The 17654-nt window shown below is 39.1% G+C and overlaps 3 protein-coding genes across 3 annotated transcripts; all 3 read right to left on the bottom strand. All coding sequences in view use genetic code 11, as the record gives it.

Annotated features, from left to right (window-relative positions):
- Window positions 1-2795: 2795 nt before the first annotated feature.
- On the bottom strand, window positions 2796-3167 carry EGR_02215 (hypothetical protein; the record flags this gene model as incomplete). Its single annotated transcript, XM_024491464.1, has 1 exon — window positions 2796-3167. One exon carries the CDS (start codon window positions 3165-3167, stop codon window positions 2796-2798), a length of 372 nt encoding a protein of 123 aa, XP_024353970.1.
- A 527-nt stretch (window positions 3168-3694) lies between these two features.
- Window positions 3695-5732, bottom strand: EGR_02216 (Calcium-dependent protein kinase 3; the record flags this gene model as incomplete). The annotated part of the gene is made up of 4 exons (XM_024491465.1): window positions 3695-3911; window positions 4745-4842; window positions 5367-5487; window positions 5713-5732. 4 exons carry the CDS (start codon window positions 5730-5732, stop codon window positions 3695-3697), a joined length of 456 nt encoding a protein of 151 aa, XP_024353971.1.
- Window positions 5733-13196: 7464 nt separating this feature from the next.
- Window positions 13197-17423, bottom strand: EGR_02217 (Usher syndrome 2A (autosomal recessive, mild); the record flags this gene model as incomplete). Its single annotated transcript, XM_024491466.1, has 7 exons — window positions 13197-13385; window positions 13588-13829; window positions 14108-14401; window positions 14590-14910; window positions 15633-15950; window positions 16333-16641; window positions 17186-17423. The coding sequence occupies 7 exons, from the start codon at window positions 17421-17423 to the stop codon at window positions 13197-13199; spliced, it is 1911 nt and encodes a 636-aa protein (XP_024353972.1).
- Window positions 17424-17654: the final 231 nt, after the last annotated feature.

Below are 17654 nucleotides of genomic sequence, written 5' to 3' on the forward strand. Positions count from 1 at the left end.
AGTGTTGTGGAAGTCTTTCGCTCGATTGTTTGTAATTTTTTTCACAATTAGAATAATAAACGCATATTTTTTATTCTATTCTTCGTGCTTGTATGACTACATACGGACCGCTGTTTGAACCGTGTATTAGATTGTCATCATTTGGCTCTGCTTGGGCTAACTTACGGTTGATATTCACATTTTTAAAAAATGTGAAAGTCTTCATTAGGCGTGTATCGTTTGAGCTATTTTTTTTTGCTTCGATTCGAACCAAGTATTTCCGCACCGGAACGACTGCTGTTTTGTTCAGTGGAGGGATTTCAGATTGCTGCTTCTATCGTCGAAGGATCTTTGAGTCCTAGGTGGGGCTCAAACGCTTTCTTAGCTTTTCGAATAAAGACGAATCTGATTAGGTCCACTTTAACGCACTGTCAATGCCTTCTTCATTCTTTCATCCGATCGTTTGGGTAACCATAGCTTGTACCCTACTGTTTCACATAACGTCATTTTTTGAAGCAATGGAAAAAATAGTAAAGTTCGCCCAGAAATTTGATATTATAGTAATTTGTAAAGGGCTTGGTGTTATCAAAATCATCAGCCTCATTAATTTGGTCCTTTTTCAAATAATCGTGTTTAGCTTTATTCGGCTAAGTTAGTTCTGTGTGTATTCAGTGGATGGAGGCTGTCAGTCTATACGTGGTTTCCGAATGGGTGTGCTATAAAGCTAAAAGTTTGGGTAACTTTTCTGCACCCGCAATGCACCTTTTCTCGCGTAAACTGTCCCAGGCATGACCAATCCATTTAATTTCCATCAATTTATCTTGCAAGGTGCAAGCAATCGGAAGTTCTGCTAAAACCTTAGATGGTGCTCGTCAAATTTTCTCTAGTTTGGTTGTGGTGGCCAATGTGTCCTCCATGTATGAACGAGCCACGTAGACATGAAATGGTCCACACAGTTCACTACTTTTCATGGACTGTTTGCTTTCCTTTCAGAGGATTTTACAGTATCTGTTGAACATCACCATGCACATCTTTCCGTACTTTTTTGCTTTCTGCAATATTTGTAAATTGGTTTTTAAGTTTCCCTATATCTATTACTGATTCACTTTTATTTTGCTGCTTCAATTTGTCATAGGTGATAACGAACTGGGCTGAATGCAACATAATTTGTGCACTGAAATCGCTAGCAACGCGCATAAATGACGAGCAAATCTAATCAACAGAATTTTCCGGTTTCTTGGATAAATGTCTTTGACCGATCATAGCGTCCAGCCATACTTGTGCGTTTCCCATTGAATTAGATGAATGTACTGCCCTAAACTGGCGATAGGCACTACCGATTGAAAATCAACACAACTAGCGGTTGGTAATGATAACAGTCTACAGCAGAGATGCAGGGTATCATTGACAATAGGGAGCTGGGCTGAAAAAGTTCCACTTACCATAGGCAAGGGGAATTGTGTCGACGTCCAGTATTTCGCCTGACATTTGCTCGTCCGGCATTTGTAGCGTGCCTTGAAGTTGTTTATCGCGATCCAAGTTTGTGTAGGGTTCAGTACCTGCGCAGACAGCTATTTTTTGATATTTTGAAACAACTGGTAGTATTTTTCGCAATATCGTTTAATGGGTTTAGGTGATGGCGCAGAACGAGTAATTCATAACCTTTTGAGATGAATCACATTGTTATTGATGAGCCTTTGTTTTAGAGTATGCACCCAAATAAAGTAGTCTGCCCTGAAAGAAAAATTTAGAATACCTGAAAAGAAAGAACAAGGAAAGACCAAAAGTCGGGCATTTTTGGCATTAAAAGTGATTTTTCTACTTAGAACGTTAAAACTTGGCAATCTTAACATTAGACCACTTAATCTGCCATGAGGCGCTTTTATTCACGATTTTTGGAAACGGGTTAGAACTCGTATCTCTCGGGTTTTTAATGGTTTCGCAATGACCTTAACAACGTATTCTTTTCATTAAAATTTCCTCATTCCAACTGAACAACGTGTCAATTCAGAATTTTGTCGCTCTTGTGTGAAACACGTAAAATGTTCACATTGGTCTTAGCGTGGTTATCCGGAGCCTTTGGTGGATACTGGAGGGTAGCTCCGTCTTTTCACTCCTCAGCTTTACATTGCCGTCTTTCTTAGAAGTTCATTTGTCCTTCATCTGACATGTTCTTTGTTTGGAATCTTGATGAATACTGAAATGCTTAATCTACATCTCAGTGTTGATTAATTATTTGTGCTTTCGAATTCCTATTTTTTTATTTTCAGTCTTTAATGATCCGTTGCATTACACCACCAATAAATAGGAATCCATATGATTGTGATAAATGTTATACGGGTAATATAATAGCAGTACTACATGTTACTTCTAAGGCGTAAATGGGTAAACCATCACTAAACTGATGGGAAAAGGCGCTTATTGGGTAAGGTGAATACTAGGTTCGTATTGCTTCAATTTCGGCACCACGTTTGTCATATGTTCACACAATGAGGTGGACGCATTTCTTGCAGAAATACCCTTATTTCTACGTAGCAATAACGGTAAATTGAAGTTAAAGTATAGTAGTGTTTGAAATATGTTTCTGAGCGTCCGAATGATCGCTTAGGCTGGTGCATTGCAGCGCGTAGAAAGGAATTGCTTACAAAAGGTAATCTCTGAAGCGTCTTGGACGCCATATCTGAGTGAGCAATCTATAAAAACGCTGCTGTTCTAGCTTTTAGTCACATAAATAAAGTCAAGGTGTTGGGTTTACGGCATTTTATTTAATGAAAATAGAAATGCAATCGCCTGAATATGCATTCAATAAGCGAAATCTATACATCCCCGTCGAAGTGCATGCCACCGAAGAGGCTCCCAGTCCCGCCTCCTTCTCCGAACGCCGCGTCGTCCAAACCTCCGAAAGTGTATCCCCCATCGCCAAGTCCCGGGAACGGCGTTCGGTAGGCGTCAGCGCGTCGAAAGAGGCCGCAGAGGATAAACCAAATGGCAAAAAGTGAGGTCAGACTGAGGAGGACAATCAACCAAATACTGAAGTGAAGGCTTAGTATGTCGGGGCCACTTGAACTGGCTCTGGTGGTGTTGGAAAAGCTGGTATTTTGGTTGAGGCTACTGTCATTTACCATGGGGATGACTTCTGCCAACGAAATTTGAAGAGTGGAGGCCAAAGTTAAGCCAATCCCACACATGCGTTCTGTTGTTAGCGTTTCTTACTTGTGGAAGCTAATGCGATTTTTATGGCATGCACGGTCGCGCGTGTTGGTCGGCTTCTGACCAATGATATCTCCATCCTACGTAAAGCTGGGCACGATGGTGAATCAGGTTAATAACGCTTTTATAGTTATTAAGGTAAACAAACGGTGGCGTGAGAATTGTGCAAAATACTTCACAATCCTTTACTGGCGAATTATAAATGTCCAATGGAAGTACTTATTCGTACAATCTTGTCTCCCAAAAATCAAACCTATTTTTAATTGCCATGAAAATTCATTTGATTTCAAAGGCGATAGATGGCATGGAAAAATATGAGTAGATATTCATGCAAAGACTACTGTGTGCTTGTTCAGTGATATTCAAGGTTTTTTTTTCAAGTTTATCTTAAATGGCAGACTCTTGGTGTCCAAAGCCTTGATGGAACATATCGATAAGGCTACGTGATGGAATAAGAGTTTTGTGAATGTGCGAGTTCCATGTAGGAATGCTGAAGTCTAAAGTTCTAACATGTATCCTTGACGGAGGCGAGGAACGCTAGAAATTCTTTGAGATCTATTTCGCCGTCCTTGTTTGAGTCCACAGAATCGAAGATTTGCCTCGCAAGACTAATTGAAGCCGGCATATTGAAGGCTTGAATCGCTGACAAAACCTCATCCAATGAAATTGTTCCGGACTTGTCCGAATCCATATAGCTGAAGAAGTGTTTGAATGCAGTTTTCCTAAAATTTGCATTATTCCCATTAGTATAACTGTCGGTAAGGCTTAAGCGCTTACAAACTGTTTTAGAAGCCCATTTGCTTTTTCAGTTTCCATGTACACCGCGTTAGCTTAGTACAGCAGCAAACAAGTAAAATTCGAGTGAGTATGCTTACTGCACCATTATACTAGGTACAATTGAATATTCTAACAATTTGTGCGACAGACGACCGCGGAATAACTGACAGCAGGTTCCCACTGCTACAACAAAGCGAAATCAAAGTAGTGTATAAGGAGGAATTTTGAGGGTTTCGGACTTGGCTATTAGTAACTAAGAGCATCGAAAAGATCACAGGGGAAAGTTCGTATTATACTATTTATTTTCTATGGTTGAAGGGGGGTAAACTGAGTGAAGAGCTACTATTTATAGTAAGAATTTCTTCATTAACTCATTCTAACTTAAATGTGAGAATGATAATAAAATTACGAGTAACCTTTGAGCTAACTCCACATACTAGCATCGAGGTTTCATGTAAAGTTCCAAATTGAATTTCGTGCATGGCTGTCTCCGAGCTGTCATGGCATTGCATGGGGAGTGATAGCACCCTGTGCACAAGCGTCGTAGCTGCAAGACCGGCTTGTCAGCACTGGTCGACGCTGAAAACGACTATTTGTCGGCGCAAATGAATGGCTCTATCTGCACTGGGTTTAAGGTTTTATATTAAATGTAATTTGCTCTGTCTTGCGTTAAGGTTCTGGGAAATGTTAATGTTTGCCTAAGGAAAATTGATCAGACTAGGGATCTATCAGTAAATAAAAAATGCTAGTAGTGCTATTGTAGCAAAAAATGACCTACTTAAATTTTTCCACACAAATGCGTTTAATCTGTTCACTCATTGAATCAAGGGGAATATTGTCCTCCTTTTTATCAATCCCAATTGTGTTCAAAGCTCCCTGTAGGTTAAGACAATAAATGACTCAGTAGCCAAATACATGAAATAAACATGGCATATTAAAAGGTTTAATTTTTAAGTGATTTTCTTAATCTATGGTCTAAGTAAAAGCGATACGTTAAGGGACGTTAATAGTGGGAGGAAAAGCAATATAAGAATCCGTAGAGCGTAGAATCGGTCGATTTAAAACAAAACGGAATTTTACATCATTTAAGTTTACTATTTCCCATCATCAGATACATAAACAACCGTTAGTTAAACTGCTGATTATTTATAATGCACCACAATTAAGTGGTACTAGTGACCGAAGGATTCAATACTTTTAAACCAAAAGGATTGGGTCCAAGGGGCCGATTCAATCTGCACACCCCGTCTCCTCGGCCTCGCATTAGTCGCGGATAAGTTATTTTGAAATTATGTGAATGGAAAGATTCCTCAAGTAATCAAGGCTTGCAAATAGCAGCAACGGTATTTAAATCAGTATAGAAAGGGAGAATTTAATTTGATTTACTAGAGGTAACCTACTTTGAGCTCACGAGATCCGATGTCAAATTGCGAGGCGGCCTTCCTAGCCTCGACTTTGGTTAAAAATCCGTCATTATTTGAGTCGAATATGGAAAGCATGCTGTCAACGAAGCTGTTGCCTCTGAAAATACATTAAACCTCTTATTAATCGTAATTTTTTGGCGGTTGTTTATTCAGTAATCTTCTCCACTAGTGGTCTATTTGAACATTCACTGTAGGCAGCGCAGCAGGTAGGGCAATTAGGTCCATTTACTCGATAAAATAATTTGAGTTTTCTAGGATTTACATGGACTTCCAGCAAGAGGGACACACGTTTCAGACATTTTAGCAAATATTTCAAACGTACCTCTGAGGCTCCTGACTCATTCCTGCCTGAATCCTCATATCTTGATCCAATCTATTTTTTAAAGTGTCATTAAACAGATTAATCGAGCAACAAACCGTAGAATAACTAAAGCATAAAGGTTCTCGCAAAGCTTCCAGAACTGTTACTTTAAACGCTTATTTACGTGAATCACTTAGAATGAAATTTTCTAAGGCTTATGTGACTAATTACAAACCGGTATGTTGCATAAATTGGGAATGATAAAGTTGTGCATTCGATGAAAGAGTGGTTGCATCCACAGGATAGGCCACATAAAAGCAGTGAAAGCCCACTGCTTTAGAATGCCAATGCATTGAGGGGTCTCTAGCGCTGAAGGAAACGTAACAGGCAAAAGCGTTTATACGCTTCGCCGCTGGTGCGTATCTGGGTCGTAGATAGCAGCTGTGGCCATCCTTGGATGTTTTTTGCGGAAAATAGCCTAATTTAAAGCATTTACAGTTCTAGTGTTTCGGCACAAAGGACCGTTTGATTTTACATGGTGACTTTTATTTTCTGCCTGGTTAGACCGTTTGCTTCCTTGGATGGCTGAGAAGGCTGTTGAAGCCCAAATAAATCAGACAAGGCCCGAGCCGAAATGTGTGCCCTCTGTGTGAGACATAACTTGTCACCCAGACTATCAGTACTTGCGGCATTCAAAATAAATTAAACGTAGTAAATAAAAAGGCCTTGTTTTTTAAATTCCACCTACCCATTCTCACCAGGGTTATTGGAAGCTTGACCACTTTTCACAGGACCCCTAAAATGGTAAACTCATGTCTAGTTTGAGTCATAAAAGGCAGCACTATATGTTGGGAATTAAAATTGATGATTTATTCAGTAGAATTACCGGTTAATGATAAAAAACAAAACTGCGTGAACCTATTTCCTGGGCAATCCTTCGAAATCCTAGGCAAAGTATACCGGCAAGGTATACTGGGGTAGGAAATGATAAATTTAACTCATAAAAAGCAGGCATACTTGATTCACAAACGTTGATAGGAGCAGCCTGCAATGTTGATAAAGTATATTTATTTACAAGTTAAATTTTACCTCATATCAGCTCATTTTGGTGACATCGGGAAGTTAGAATCACAACCGTAGTAACAATCAACAGCACGTCGTGATTTTGCATAGCAGATTAGGTTAAAATAAGATTCTATACATATGCGGCTGGTTGGACAATTAAGTTACTACAACTGTGAAAGTATTAGAAAGAATCGGGACCCTGCTGGCTGTCATTTAAGGAGAATTGCATTTTTTATGCATGTGTGTATCAGTAGCTCTGTGAAGCAAGGCTCCCACCAGCAATTTTATTCAGACTTTAAATTCTATTCTCCCGAAATGGCTGACCACTTTCATGCACTCAATTTTTGCTGTAAAACCGCCTATTGAACCAACTGCACTTCAGAGTGACTGGCCTCCCCTTAACAGAAGTTTGATCTCCTGGTCAAAAGTGTCAGGAACTGAAAGCCGCCGCCTAAATAGTTGAGTAAATTAAAAATGCGACGTCAATGAAATTGCGATCTACCAGTGGTAAATGACCAAACAAAGGCAAACTTGCACGTATGATTCCTTACCTTTCACTTGCTATGAGTGTCATTAGATGAGTAAAATATAACGTATGTTTTGTTTTACTTAGTGTATTCGAGTCACAAAGGATAATTTAAAACCGAAGTCCCTGCAAACACTGTGGCAAACACGTTTAAAATTCCAAAAGAGGAGCCGTTGCTTACAGCAAGTTATATGAATTTCACTCTTTTTTGAACGGCTTTATTTGTGCAAATTTTCGCTTAGGTTTTGAAAAAAAGGAGGATTTAATGCATTTATACTTCATACGGATCATAAAATTGCATCGCTGATCATTTGCCTTGACGACACTTCAAATACAAATATTGCATTTGCGATTTGATAAGGCATTGCAAAATGTTGTTTTAAGCAGTTTTGTCAACATTTTGAACTCACACAATCATATTAGCGCTAATTTTACTCCTTGCCAGCAAGACATGCCCATTTTAACTATCATCGAGTCATATCACCGGCCAAGTTCCCTCTTTTATTCTATAACCGCGAGTTATTAGCTAATAATAAAGAAGGAAACAAATTTTGTTCCATTTTCACACTCACATAAAATAGTTGGAGACTTCCGGTAATACAAGGGTTAGTATTTTAACAAAGGTTAACTTGGCGTAAGCGCTCGAATTCAGTGGTCTTGGCGGGGAACCTACCATTTACTGTTTCCAAGGTAGTTGGGAGCCAGTTGTGAAGTGATGTCCGGGGCAAACCTGTCATTTTAACAAATGAATTTGGATAATTCCGTCAGACACGTACACTCGTACAAGAGTACCTTCTGCTCTGTTAACAACTTCAAATAGAGGAGTACATGATTCCATTTCCTCCGAGCACAAGAGTGAGATAATAATTTGTGGAAATTTTGCATGGACGTCGCAAAGTAATGAGACGCTTTTTTGCACATAGGTTATGTAAAGCACTGCCTTAGCAGATTAACACTTCCCTTATAGCTGGCTAACAAACAAATATCCATCCCCTTTTAATACCACGGCTACAATTATCAGCTATTAGTTTTAATCCCATGCGCTTTGATAACCCTACAATTAACTTGGCAAAAAAGTCGAAATAATAAACTTTTTTATCTCATGCCAAAATTTTCGAGGCCATTTAATTCTACTAGCCGATTTTATTTCAAAACCGTCCATGTTGGCGAAACCTGAAACGCTAAAGTAAACGTCTTTTCCGTAAGGTAGAACCCTACTATTAGGTGAGCAAATCCAGAATATTTACTAAAGAAAAACAGACAAAGAGTTTGGTAAGGTTGTATAATTTATACATACCCAACATTTATACCAGGTCGCGATATCATCTGTTCGGCAGCTCTACACGGAAATACAACAGTTAATTATGCTTCAAAATGAAGTTTAAGCAGCAGTCGACTCCGGTTTCAGAACTAAAATTCTTTGAGATTTCAAACTATCCTTCATTTGCCAAGCTTTTACTTCTCCGTCTATTCAGGTGCGAAACTTTGACGATCAAAATGATTAGCAACACGTTTGTGAGGGCCTCAACTTATTCGTTTAAGCCTCTGTGTCGCAGCACACTTGGATGTACATCATTTTTGTTGACTGAAACTTTTTCGAGTCATTTGTGAATACTTTGTTAAGCTGATACATTAACTCCACCGCTATCCTACGCTTTTACTGAGATCCTAAATTTTTGCTAGGAACTTTAAAACCATACGTTTTTTTTCTGATAACGTGCTTGGAATTTAATTTTAAACCGTGGTTGGATAGAAGCCCCAGAGCTCTAAATTAATGTGAATATAAGAAAAACGTGTTGCAACAAAATTTTGGTCTACGGGCTAATTTAGATGTGTGTGAGGGTCAAATACAGTATTTATAAATGGATGGTGGATGGTCTTGTTATTTTGCTACATGCCTTGTCCCGTTAGCAGATAAGTATTCCGTCAAAGGCCTGAAAACAAGTATTGTGTGGGCAATTATTTGAGATAATGAAGGGATTTCCGCTAAGGTGGCTGATAAATTGCTCCGTGTTTAGTGGGTCAGCAAATAGCTTTGCCAGAATAAAAATCTGGAAGGTTAATGAAAGAAAAACTGTAGTTGACAGCAAGGTGATTAGTACATTTATGAGATTGTGTGTAAGCGTATTTTGAAGGATATGTTACCAAACTTAATAAAGATTGCAACACACGGACTGCGTAGCTAGCAACATAAACCTCCTCACTCGGTACAAAAGTACATTTTCGTTGAAGATAAATGTAGTTAAAATGAAAGTTACTTAACGTAAATAAACAGCAAGACAAGGGTGATTGATGCCTGATTGCTTTATAACTCCCAACAGAATGAGGAGGAGGAGTGATTCAAAAGCAACGGAATGATCGCCGTAAATCTACTTTGAGCACAGATGTATTTTTTCCACCAGGAGAAATTACATAATGTTTGTTGGCGCAATTAGAACATTCTCAATCCGATTATTAAACGCCTTATTTGAGTGATTCCAAAAAATCTGTTATCCGAAAGGCACAAGAATATAAGTAGAGAGCTGCTTACGGCTCTCCCATTTCTGGATGTTTTTCAATCTCCTAAACATTGGTGGTTTTATATGATGCTAGCTTTTTTACTCACCCACGTATTTCCTATTGCCATTAAAAGTAATAGGGTTCTGCTGGAGTAACTTCGTTGAAATATCTGCCCTCGCGTAAGTGTTTTCCAGCACTCACTTTCCAGTAGCGTAATTTTTACAAAAATTCTCCAACCTTCCGCCACTTTTCCTACACTGAAAGACGTCCCTCTGAGACAAAATTTATCGAATTACAAATTATTCTATGCTATTTTATTGCTGACTAAATTTGCCTCTACCCATTCTGCAAAGTCTTAATTACATGTGGTGCAAAATATAGAAAATGGATAAAATGATTAACACTATTTCAGGTAAATTCTCTTGGCGTGCCTCATGGAGTATGAGTTATAAAATACACAAACTTGCACAGTTTATTTGTGTCAAATTACGGACTAAATCAACTGCCACACATCTTGAGGAGAAGCCTAGACCCGAATGAAGTAAGTGCAGAGGAAGGAACCTGTAATTTAGGCCAGTGTATTGTCACGTGTTGCCTGTGGTAAATGTTTAACATATGTGTAATGCCTCGACAGTGTTTAAAGCAATCCAACGTCTGCTTAACGTACCGCTATTCTTCACATTTTAAGCCAATACATTTGGCTCATTTCGCATCAACATATACTTTGGTAGGTTCTCAGTTACTTAAAAACCCATAAATTCTCACTATTAAAAAGTATGGTCTCAATGAGTTTAGTCTCAATGCAATTATTTAAAGCTGAAAAGCATTCGAATGAATCTTCACCGCCCTGACATATGGTGGTAGTTAACCCATACTATGACTGCCTGGGAATTAGAATTCAACATCGCGTATATTTTGCCTTGTTTTATATTAGTGATAAGACATTTTCTTGCGTCCATTTCTGATGTAATAATAAAAAAAAAGGTTAAAAACATATAAGAATAAGCACTCGAATTACACATATTATTCAGGGTAGCTCACTGAGCAATGGATTTGCGCTGAGTTGATTAAGTTTCCAAATGGAGATCTCCAGCAGCATTCGACATTGTAAATGACTTAGATTTAACTTTTTTTAAAATTCTCCGTGACATACAAGTGTTTTTATTACAACTTTTGAAAAAAAGACGCTTATTTTACATTTCCCGGATGTCAACACTCCACAAATTCGGGTTTGAAATGAAAATTGTAACCTAGAATTTTATGCGTATAGTAAAGTAAGACTAAGATGCAAGGAAGAATGCGCTTGCGGTTGGAGCACTAGACGATATTTAATGTGATGATGGTAAGAGACCACATACCCCTCAGTGGGAAGGTCCGCATTGATCGGCTCTCCGTAGGTTTTGAGATAAATCACGAAACGTCCAACCATCGCGTACTAGAATTTTGTATTATCTGACCACGAACGCACTGCTCTCTAATCCAGTTCGCCGTTTTCAGGTGAAAGGTTGGGAAGTGAAATTGTTACCTTTCTTGCGCAGTTGCACTTTTATTTGCATTCTCGGGGCTCCAAGCACTTTGATTTGCTAGCATTTTCATCATAAAGTAATATTTTTTGTGATTGTAAATGCATCAAAGCATCTTACGCTTCTCGAAATCATTACGAGAATTTGATATGTATTTAAAAACAGGTCCGCAATCAAATGCTTCGCCCTATTCGTTCAACGCATTTGTAATTCTGTTATCCGTCGAATGCATAAATTCTCTTTTTACGTGAGAACCGATACTACTTCCATGCAGATCAAAAAAATCACAAAAGACGAGCAAACGCTATTATGCATGGTTTAATCAACTGGCGCCCATTCTGTTAATATTTCAGGGACGTTTGCATAATCAGGTACATCAGCCATTCTTGGGTTGGAGCGAGAAAGCCAAAACAAAAGACGGTATGTGATCCTGCTAAACTTAGGCACACTTGATTTATATTAAACATGGGTCGGCAAGGTTAACTATCTTTAAATCGGGCTCAGTATTTATTTATGTATGTAAATATGGAATGAAATCCTATTAGCAATTTTTACGCCATGATTAACAGTGCTCATCTTGAGCCTCTAAACAACGGCTGTGTGATAGACATCATGAGTGTCATTCAATTAACTTAAAGTGGTCAATATAACATGGTTCTAATGAGGAGCTCCTTCCTTGTGATTAAAAATGGGGGTTAACTTCAAGTAGCATAATCATATCATCTGAAAAGTGGATGTACCTTCCAAGGAGGGCATTACTGAGACCGGAGCCAAGGACGTCCTGAAGAAACCCATTGCTTCGACTCATCCCCGGTGGAGCTCCGAAGAGCTTGAAAAGGGGCGCGAAGAAGTCCATTTTGGCGATGTAGGATGCTAAAAATGGCTCAACTCACAGAAGGCTATAATCATCGAAATTCGCAGTTTTAGGGACACATGTGGTTGATGGAGAAACAGAAGCTCTGTTTTGAGGTCATATAACTTAGCTAACTAAGTAACGCCATCCTATAATTAATAGGCCATCAAATTCTTTGTAATAAAGTGACTAAACAAATACACCTGTGGAAAAAACTTAAGGGAATTTTATGGTCCCTCGAATTTTTGGAATGAAATGCCATTAGCTTAATAACCAACTTTTACTGCTCATAAAGCTAAGTAGATAAGTCAAATTACCTTAAGAACTTGGCATATTTGAAATGTCTACTTAGTAGTTTTGAATAGCGAGTGCTTTCGTAGGGAGAAGGATATTACAGGTTCAGCGTTTATTGCTGTGGTCATCATGAAAAGGCGAAATTCCGCTACACTAGAATTCTAAGTTGTACTATTACTTTAAGTCTGAGCTATTTTCTGATAATGTTCATAAAACAGTGGAGACTAACCTGTTATCCATATTTTGTTTAAGGACGTAGTTATGGCTACCTATTTAGGCTGTCGCTCATTGCAATCGGCAGGGTGGTATAGCTCACATTATTACCAGGGGATCTCAAAAACTTATCATCCGTATATGCTTTCTCCTCTCCCTTTTATGGAAGCTCACATAAAGACCAAAGTGAGATTATGAAGTTACTCCGTAACTTTCCAGATGGCAAATAAATGTAGCACCTCTGGGTCTGAATCCCTATTAACATGTCAACTAATTCTGGTCAGTCATTCTAAATTGTAGTACCACCTATCCTTCAGCACGGGCTACTGCATAGAGTTGATTGTGGCGCTTGGTTTTTGGTTACGATCCATCTCTACATAGCCCTGGTTACTTTTTTATTTTGGATTATAAAAACAAATGTAATTTTTGTAGACAGATTTATTCACTCTTCTTAAATTCCATCAACAATGCTTTATATGGGTGATTCGCCTCTGGATTAGCTTCTACTTCCTTCTATAATGGAAAACGTATTCTAAGTTGTATAATGAGTTGCCGTTATGAATATTATCGTCATCACGCCACAAATTACCGCAATACAATCAAGAAGGATATTGAAAAGTTTCCTTTTCTGTTCAGCGGTCTTCACTTGAGAGCAAATTTGAGAGACCTGGAGGCAGCGTAGATGAAGCAGGGCCACACTCAGGGATTTTTCAGGGCTAAGCTAAAAACATGTAAGGAAGCACTTATGCTGCTTGAATCTTGTATGACTTCAATTAATTGAATGCAAGCAGCACACGAATAAAAGTAGCAAAGCTGAAAATGATAGGGAGCTACTACTTTTTAACAATGGAAAGGGCGTTTACGACTGTAGCATAATTATACAATGCTATCAGACTTGCTTCGTATGGGTAATTTAAACCTACCCCGCACACACGCCATGCATCACCGTAGGATGCGTTGGACTGATTTTCATGGTGGTGCATGGCCTCTGCACCCACTTCCTTCCTCGTTGCACGACTGCCCCGTGTCGCACGGCGAAGTATGGTGCAGATAAGGATGATGTAGACAAAAAAGCAAATAACCATCACAACCAGAACCGATGTGGAGATCTCAATCTTCATACCCACTCCCTCTTCCATTGCACATAACCGGCCTATCCTCGAACCTGTGTTTTGAACGATAAAATATAAGTCCTTAAATAGGTCTTAGTTGAATTTCAAATTATTTTACCATTCTTATCTGTTCTGTACATTAGTGTCAAATACAAACGTATCTGTCCAGCCCTGACCTTCGACATCGTTCCGTCAGAGTCCTACTGCTACTTTGTTGGAATATACAACTATGATGTTTTGTGGGAGTTTAGGAAGAGACTGTGTACAACAAAGCAGAGCAAAAGCTCTTCATAAAACTTCAATTGAAAAGCCCTCCCAGAAATCAGCACACTGGCGAACACAGGATCCGATGGAGGACTACATAGTTCCTTCATGGAGTCGTTAACCCTATTGCAGGAGCGCACGCTGATGGTATAGTTGACGCTTTTGTTGAGAGCCTCCAGGACGCAAAAATGTGCCACGGTTAAGGGGGCTGTTCGACACAGAGCCACTGTCCTATTCTCCACCACCGCCTCCACCAGAAAATACGCTGCGTTCTCTGGTAGCGCCTCGTCCACTTGGAAAGTCACCTCTAACTGGCCTGCACCGATTTCCACAGCACTGACATTTGATGGAGGTAATGGTCCTGGAAAGGAACAGTCTTCAACGCGTCAATTTAGTATTACCAATTAAGTATAAATAATTCTTGTTGGCAGTATCATTGTAAAAAATTCATACGTCTACAATTCTTGATTTTTCTTATGCAAATTTCCCATTCAAATGCCACTGTTTACTATTTGGTTTATAAGAAATAAAATGTACTAAATCTCTTACTTTCTTGCATATTTTGATGATACATGCGTATGGTGGGGGGACTGCATCCACCACCATTTCCATCGCTGTTGGGTGCAACGCAACCAACCACACTAAGCCCGTATTCTTTCATGTAGGTGATATTCTTTATCATGCAAGAGAGTGTGCGCACGAAGTCCCGGTGCTTCACGCTGCAAGACATTGTCACATTATGACGCTCGTCATAAAACGTCGCCGTGTAGTTTACCATCACTCCTGGTGGATTCTTGGGCACTTCCCAGGTCACAATCAGATCATGAGAGTTTCTGATCTCAGCAATTGGTTTTTTAACAGACTCCAGTCCTGCAAAGCGGAAAATATTGCCACAGGGCCAAAAGCGGCGTCCTAAAACCTCGGAGCACCATATCGCCAACTTTTGGTCTTAGAGGCCAAATTCACTGGTTTTAATAGTCATAGAACATATCATCCACTTCGATAATCAAGCAGACTGTTGATATTAACTGGTGTGAATTACTACAGTAATCCGACCTGCTTTTTTAGAAAAAAATTCGACGTGTTTTTTAGGACAAGCCTACATGTTTTGACGACAAAGCTACATGGGAGTGGTCGTAAAAATGAAAATCGACAATTGGTCTTACTTCAAGACAAGAGTTTTTTTGTGCTAAATAATATTAATTTCTGTTTATTTAATTTTACATTTGTAAGAGAAATGAATGTTTTGCACCTTCAAAATAAACTAAAGAAATAGAGTCTAAAAAAACACATTTTTACTTGTCATTCCATGAATATGGCAGTAGCATTTATTTAAAAAATCAGTGCAGTGGAAAGTAAACTCTAATTTGTATGCAAAAAGTGGAATTAAGTGTCAGTCAGATCATTACATAGCTTATAATAAAGCAAAATAAGGTGATATCGCTTTTTACACAAGTCTGGAGGATTTCGTACCTGATTTAAGGACTTCACTACGATCTTAATTTAGTACTTAAGATAAAATTTTTACCTTCCACACAACCAGCCTGCTAGGTCTACAGAAAAGTCGTAAGTGAAAAGTTAAAGAAACGTACTCCCCGGCCAAGTTGTTCCCTTTACTTTGACTGCTTCTGAACAGCCTCCTCCAATTCCTTCGACTCCTTCACTGCAGGCGGTGATGCTCACCTCCACTTGCTGATAGTCCTCAGTGGTGTTATGCTGATAAAGCAGTCCATCTTTCCCCTTCCTTGGATCAAACGTAATTAGAAATTCCGTTTCCTGGGGTATCCATTTAAAGACAAATTCGTATAACAGGTGATCGGGTAGTTCAGCCCTTGCTGGTTTTCGCCATGCTATCTGAATGGTTCTTGGTTTCGGTGTTGTTAGTTTGACATCCAGGGGCATGGAAGGAGCTAAAAAATCAGAAAGCGGGATAAAAATAAGATCAAGATGGTTTTGACTTAAGCTGTCTCTTAAAAAGAATAGCTGGTGGCATTTCTACAAATTTGCATGCATGGCCTCACAAATTTCCTACGCGTTGAATAGTTTTGTAACCAATGTTACTAACTAGAAAAGCAGGATTCGACAAAAATTTTGAACACTGCACTACTTTGCAAAGTTGGTCATCGGAAGCCGTATAAGCAGTTTGAAATGCGTCCAAACAAAGTTGGTTCATATTCACAAAACTATTATTTGGGATTTTTCCCTATGTACGTTTAAGAATCAAAGACTCAGATCCATCTTTCCCAACCCTTTGGCACCGGGATAGTGTGATCATAAAAGAATTTCACTTACGTCGAAATGGTGTTTTCATAGTGGATTTTGAGGAAGCATCGCTGCATACCAACCGATCGGGATTTTCCCGGTAACAGGCCATTATTTCACAACTATACTCCCTGTTGGGTTTCACATTTTCATTGATAAAATCTATTGCTGTTTTTTGAGCACTTGTAGGGGGTCGAATTTCTTTCTTTTGACCACCAACATAGATGAATGTTCGAAAGTATACTAGTGGAATGTCCACTTTGACTGGATGCTCCCAGTAGCATCGTAGGAAGCCCCCACTCTCATAAATCAGCCTCACACCAATTGGAACGGGTAATCCTGTAGAAAAGGAAGGATTCTCGAATTCAAACTGCGCAGGAAAAGCGAAGTCAAAGATGAATTTTGAGTAAGGGGAAGTATAACGAAAACATGGGGGTGGTTTGCACATTCTCTCACATTTCGCGGTATTCTGTCAAATTGGGCATCAACGCCACCTTTTTACGGTGCAGTACTTCAACTTTTGACTTTTCTTGCATTTTTAGCTTTAATATCTAACGTGTAAAACAACAAGAGATGATAGGTTTCCAAAAAGATTTTAAATAAAATGGAACTTATGGACTCATTTATGCATTTGATAAGGACTGCGTTAATAATAACAAGGAAGTTGATAATGAGTCATATCTGGCTCCTCATCAAAATTAGTAATTCTTTCAAATTACAGAAGCAACGAAAGATTACCATGAGGTTAAGTTAAATTCCAAAAAAATTGGGTTCAAACTACTTTGAGAAACTGCTGGTGGCTCGCAATCGAGAAAAGCACAGGAGCTGTAACAAAGGCGGTGAATCGCATGACAGTATTCAAATTAATCTCGTTACGGCTTACGCCTTTTATTACTTCTGATAATGGCTGACTGAGCCCTGGGACTGCATTCACCCAGTTCGGAGCAGGCCTCAACTAGACAGGAGTACGGCGTATCGGATTGAAGATCCTTGGAGGGAATGAACACGAACAGCTGCGAGGGTTCCTGCTCGCGGAGCAAGTAGGTCGCGACGTTGTTGTTAATCCAAACGCGATACTTTGCTGGCGGTGTACCGGAAGGCGGCTCCCAAAAGCAAGTCATGGAGCCACCTGCTGATGTTAGCTGTACTCCTCTAGGTGAGGCGACTTGAGTGATTTGTGAAATGAACCATAAGTACCACAAAGCGAGTATTTCGGATGCAAATATAATCAAAAACATTCAATCAACTTTTTATGTATAAAAATCCACCTTTCTCGTAAAACTGAGGTTTTTTAAATGGACCCTTGCCGCAATAAAAAGTTTTATCATTCTTATGGTATAACTGTATTCATT

Source organism: Echinococcus granulosus (assembly GCF_000524195.1).
Source record: "Echinococcus granulosus chromosome Unknown EG_S00010, whole genome shotgun sequence".
In the NCBI taxonomy this organism is placed as follows: domain Eukaryota; kingdom Metazoa; phylum Platyhelminthes; class Cestoda; order Cyclophyllidea; family Taeniidae; genus Echinococcus; species Echinococcus granulosus.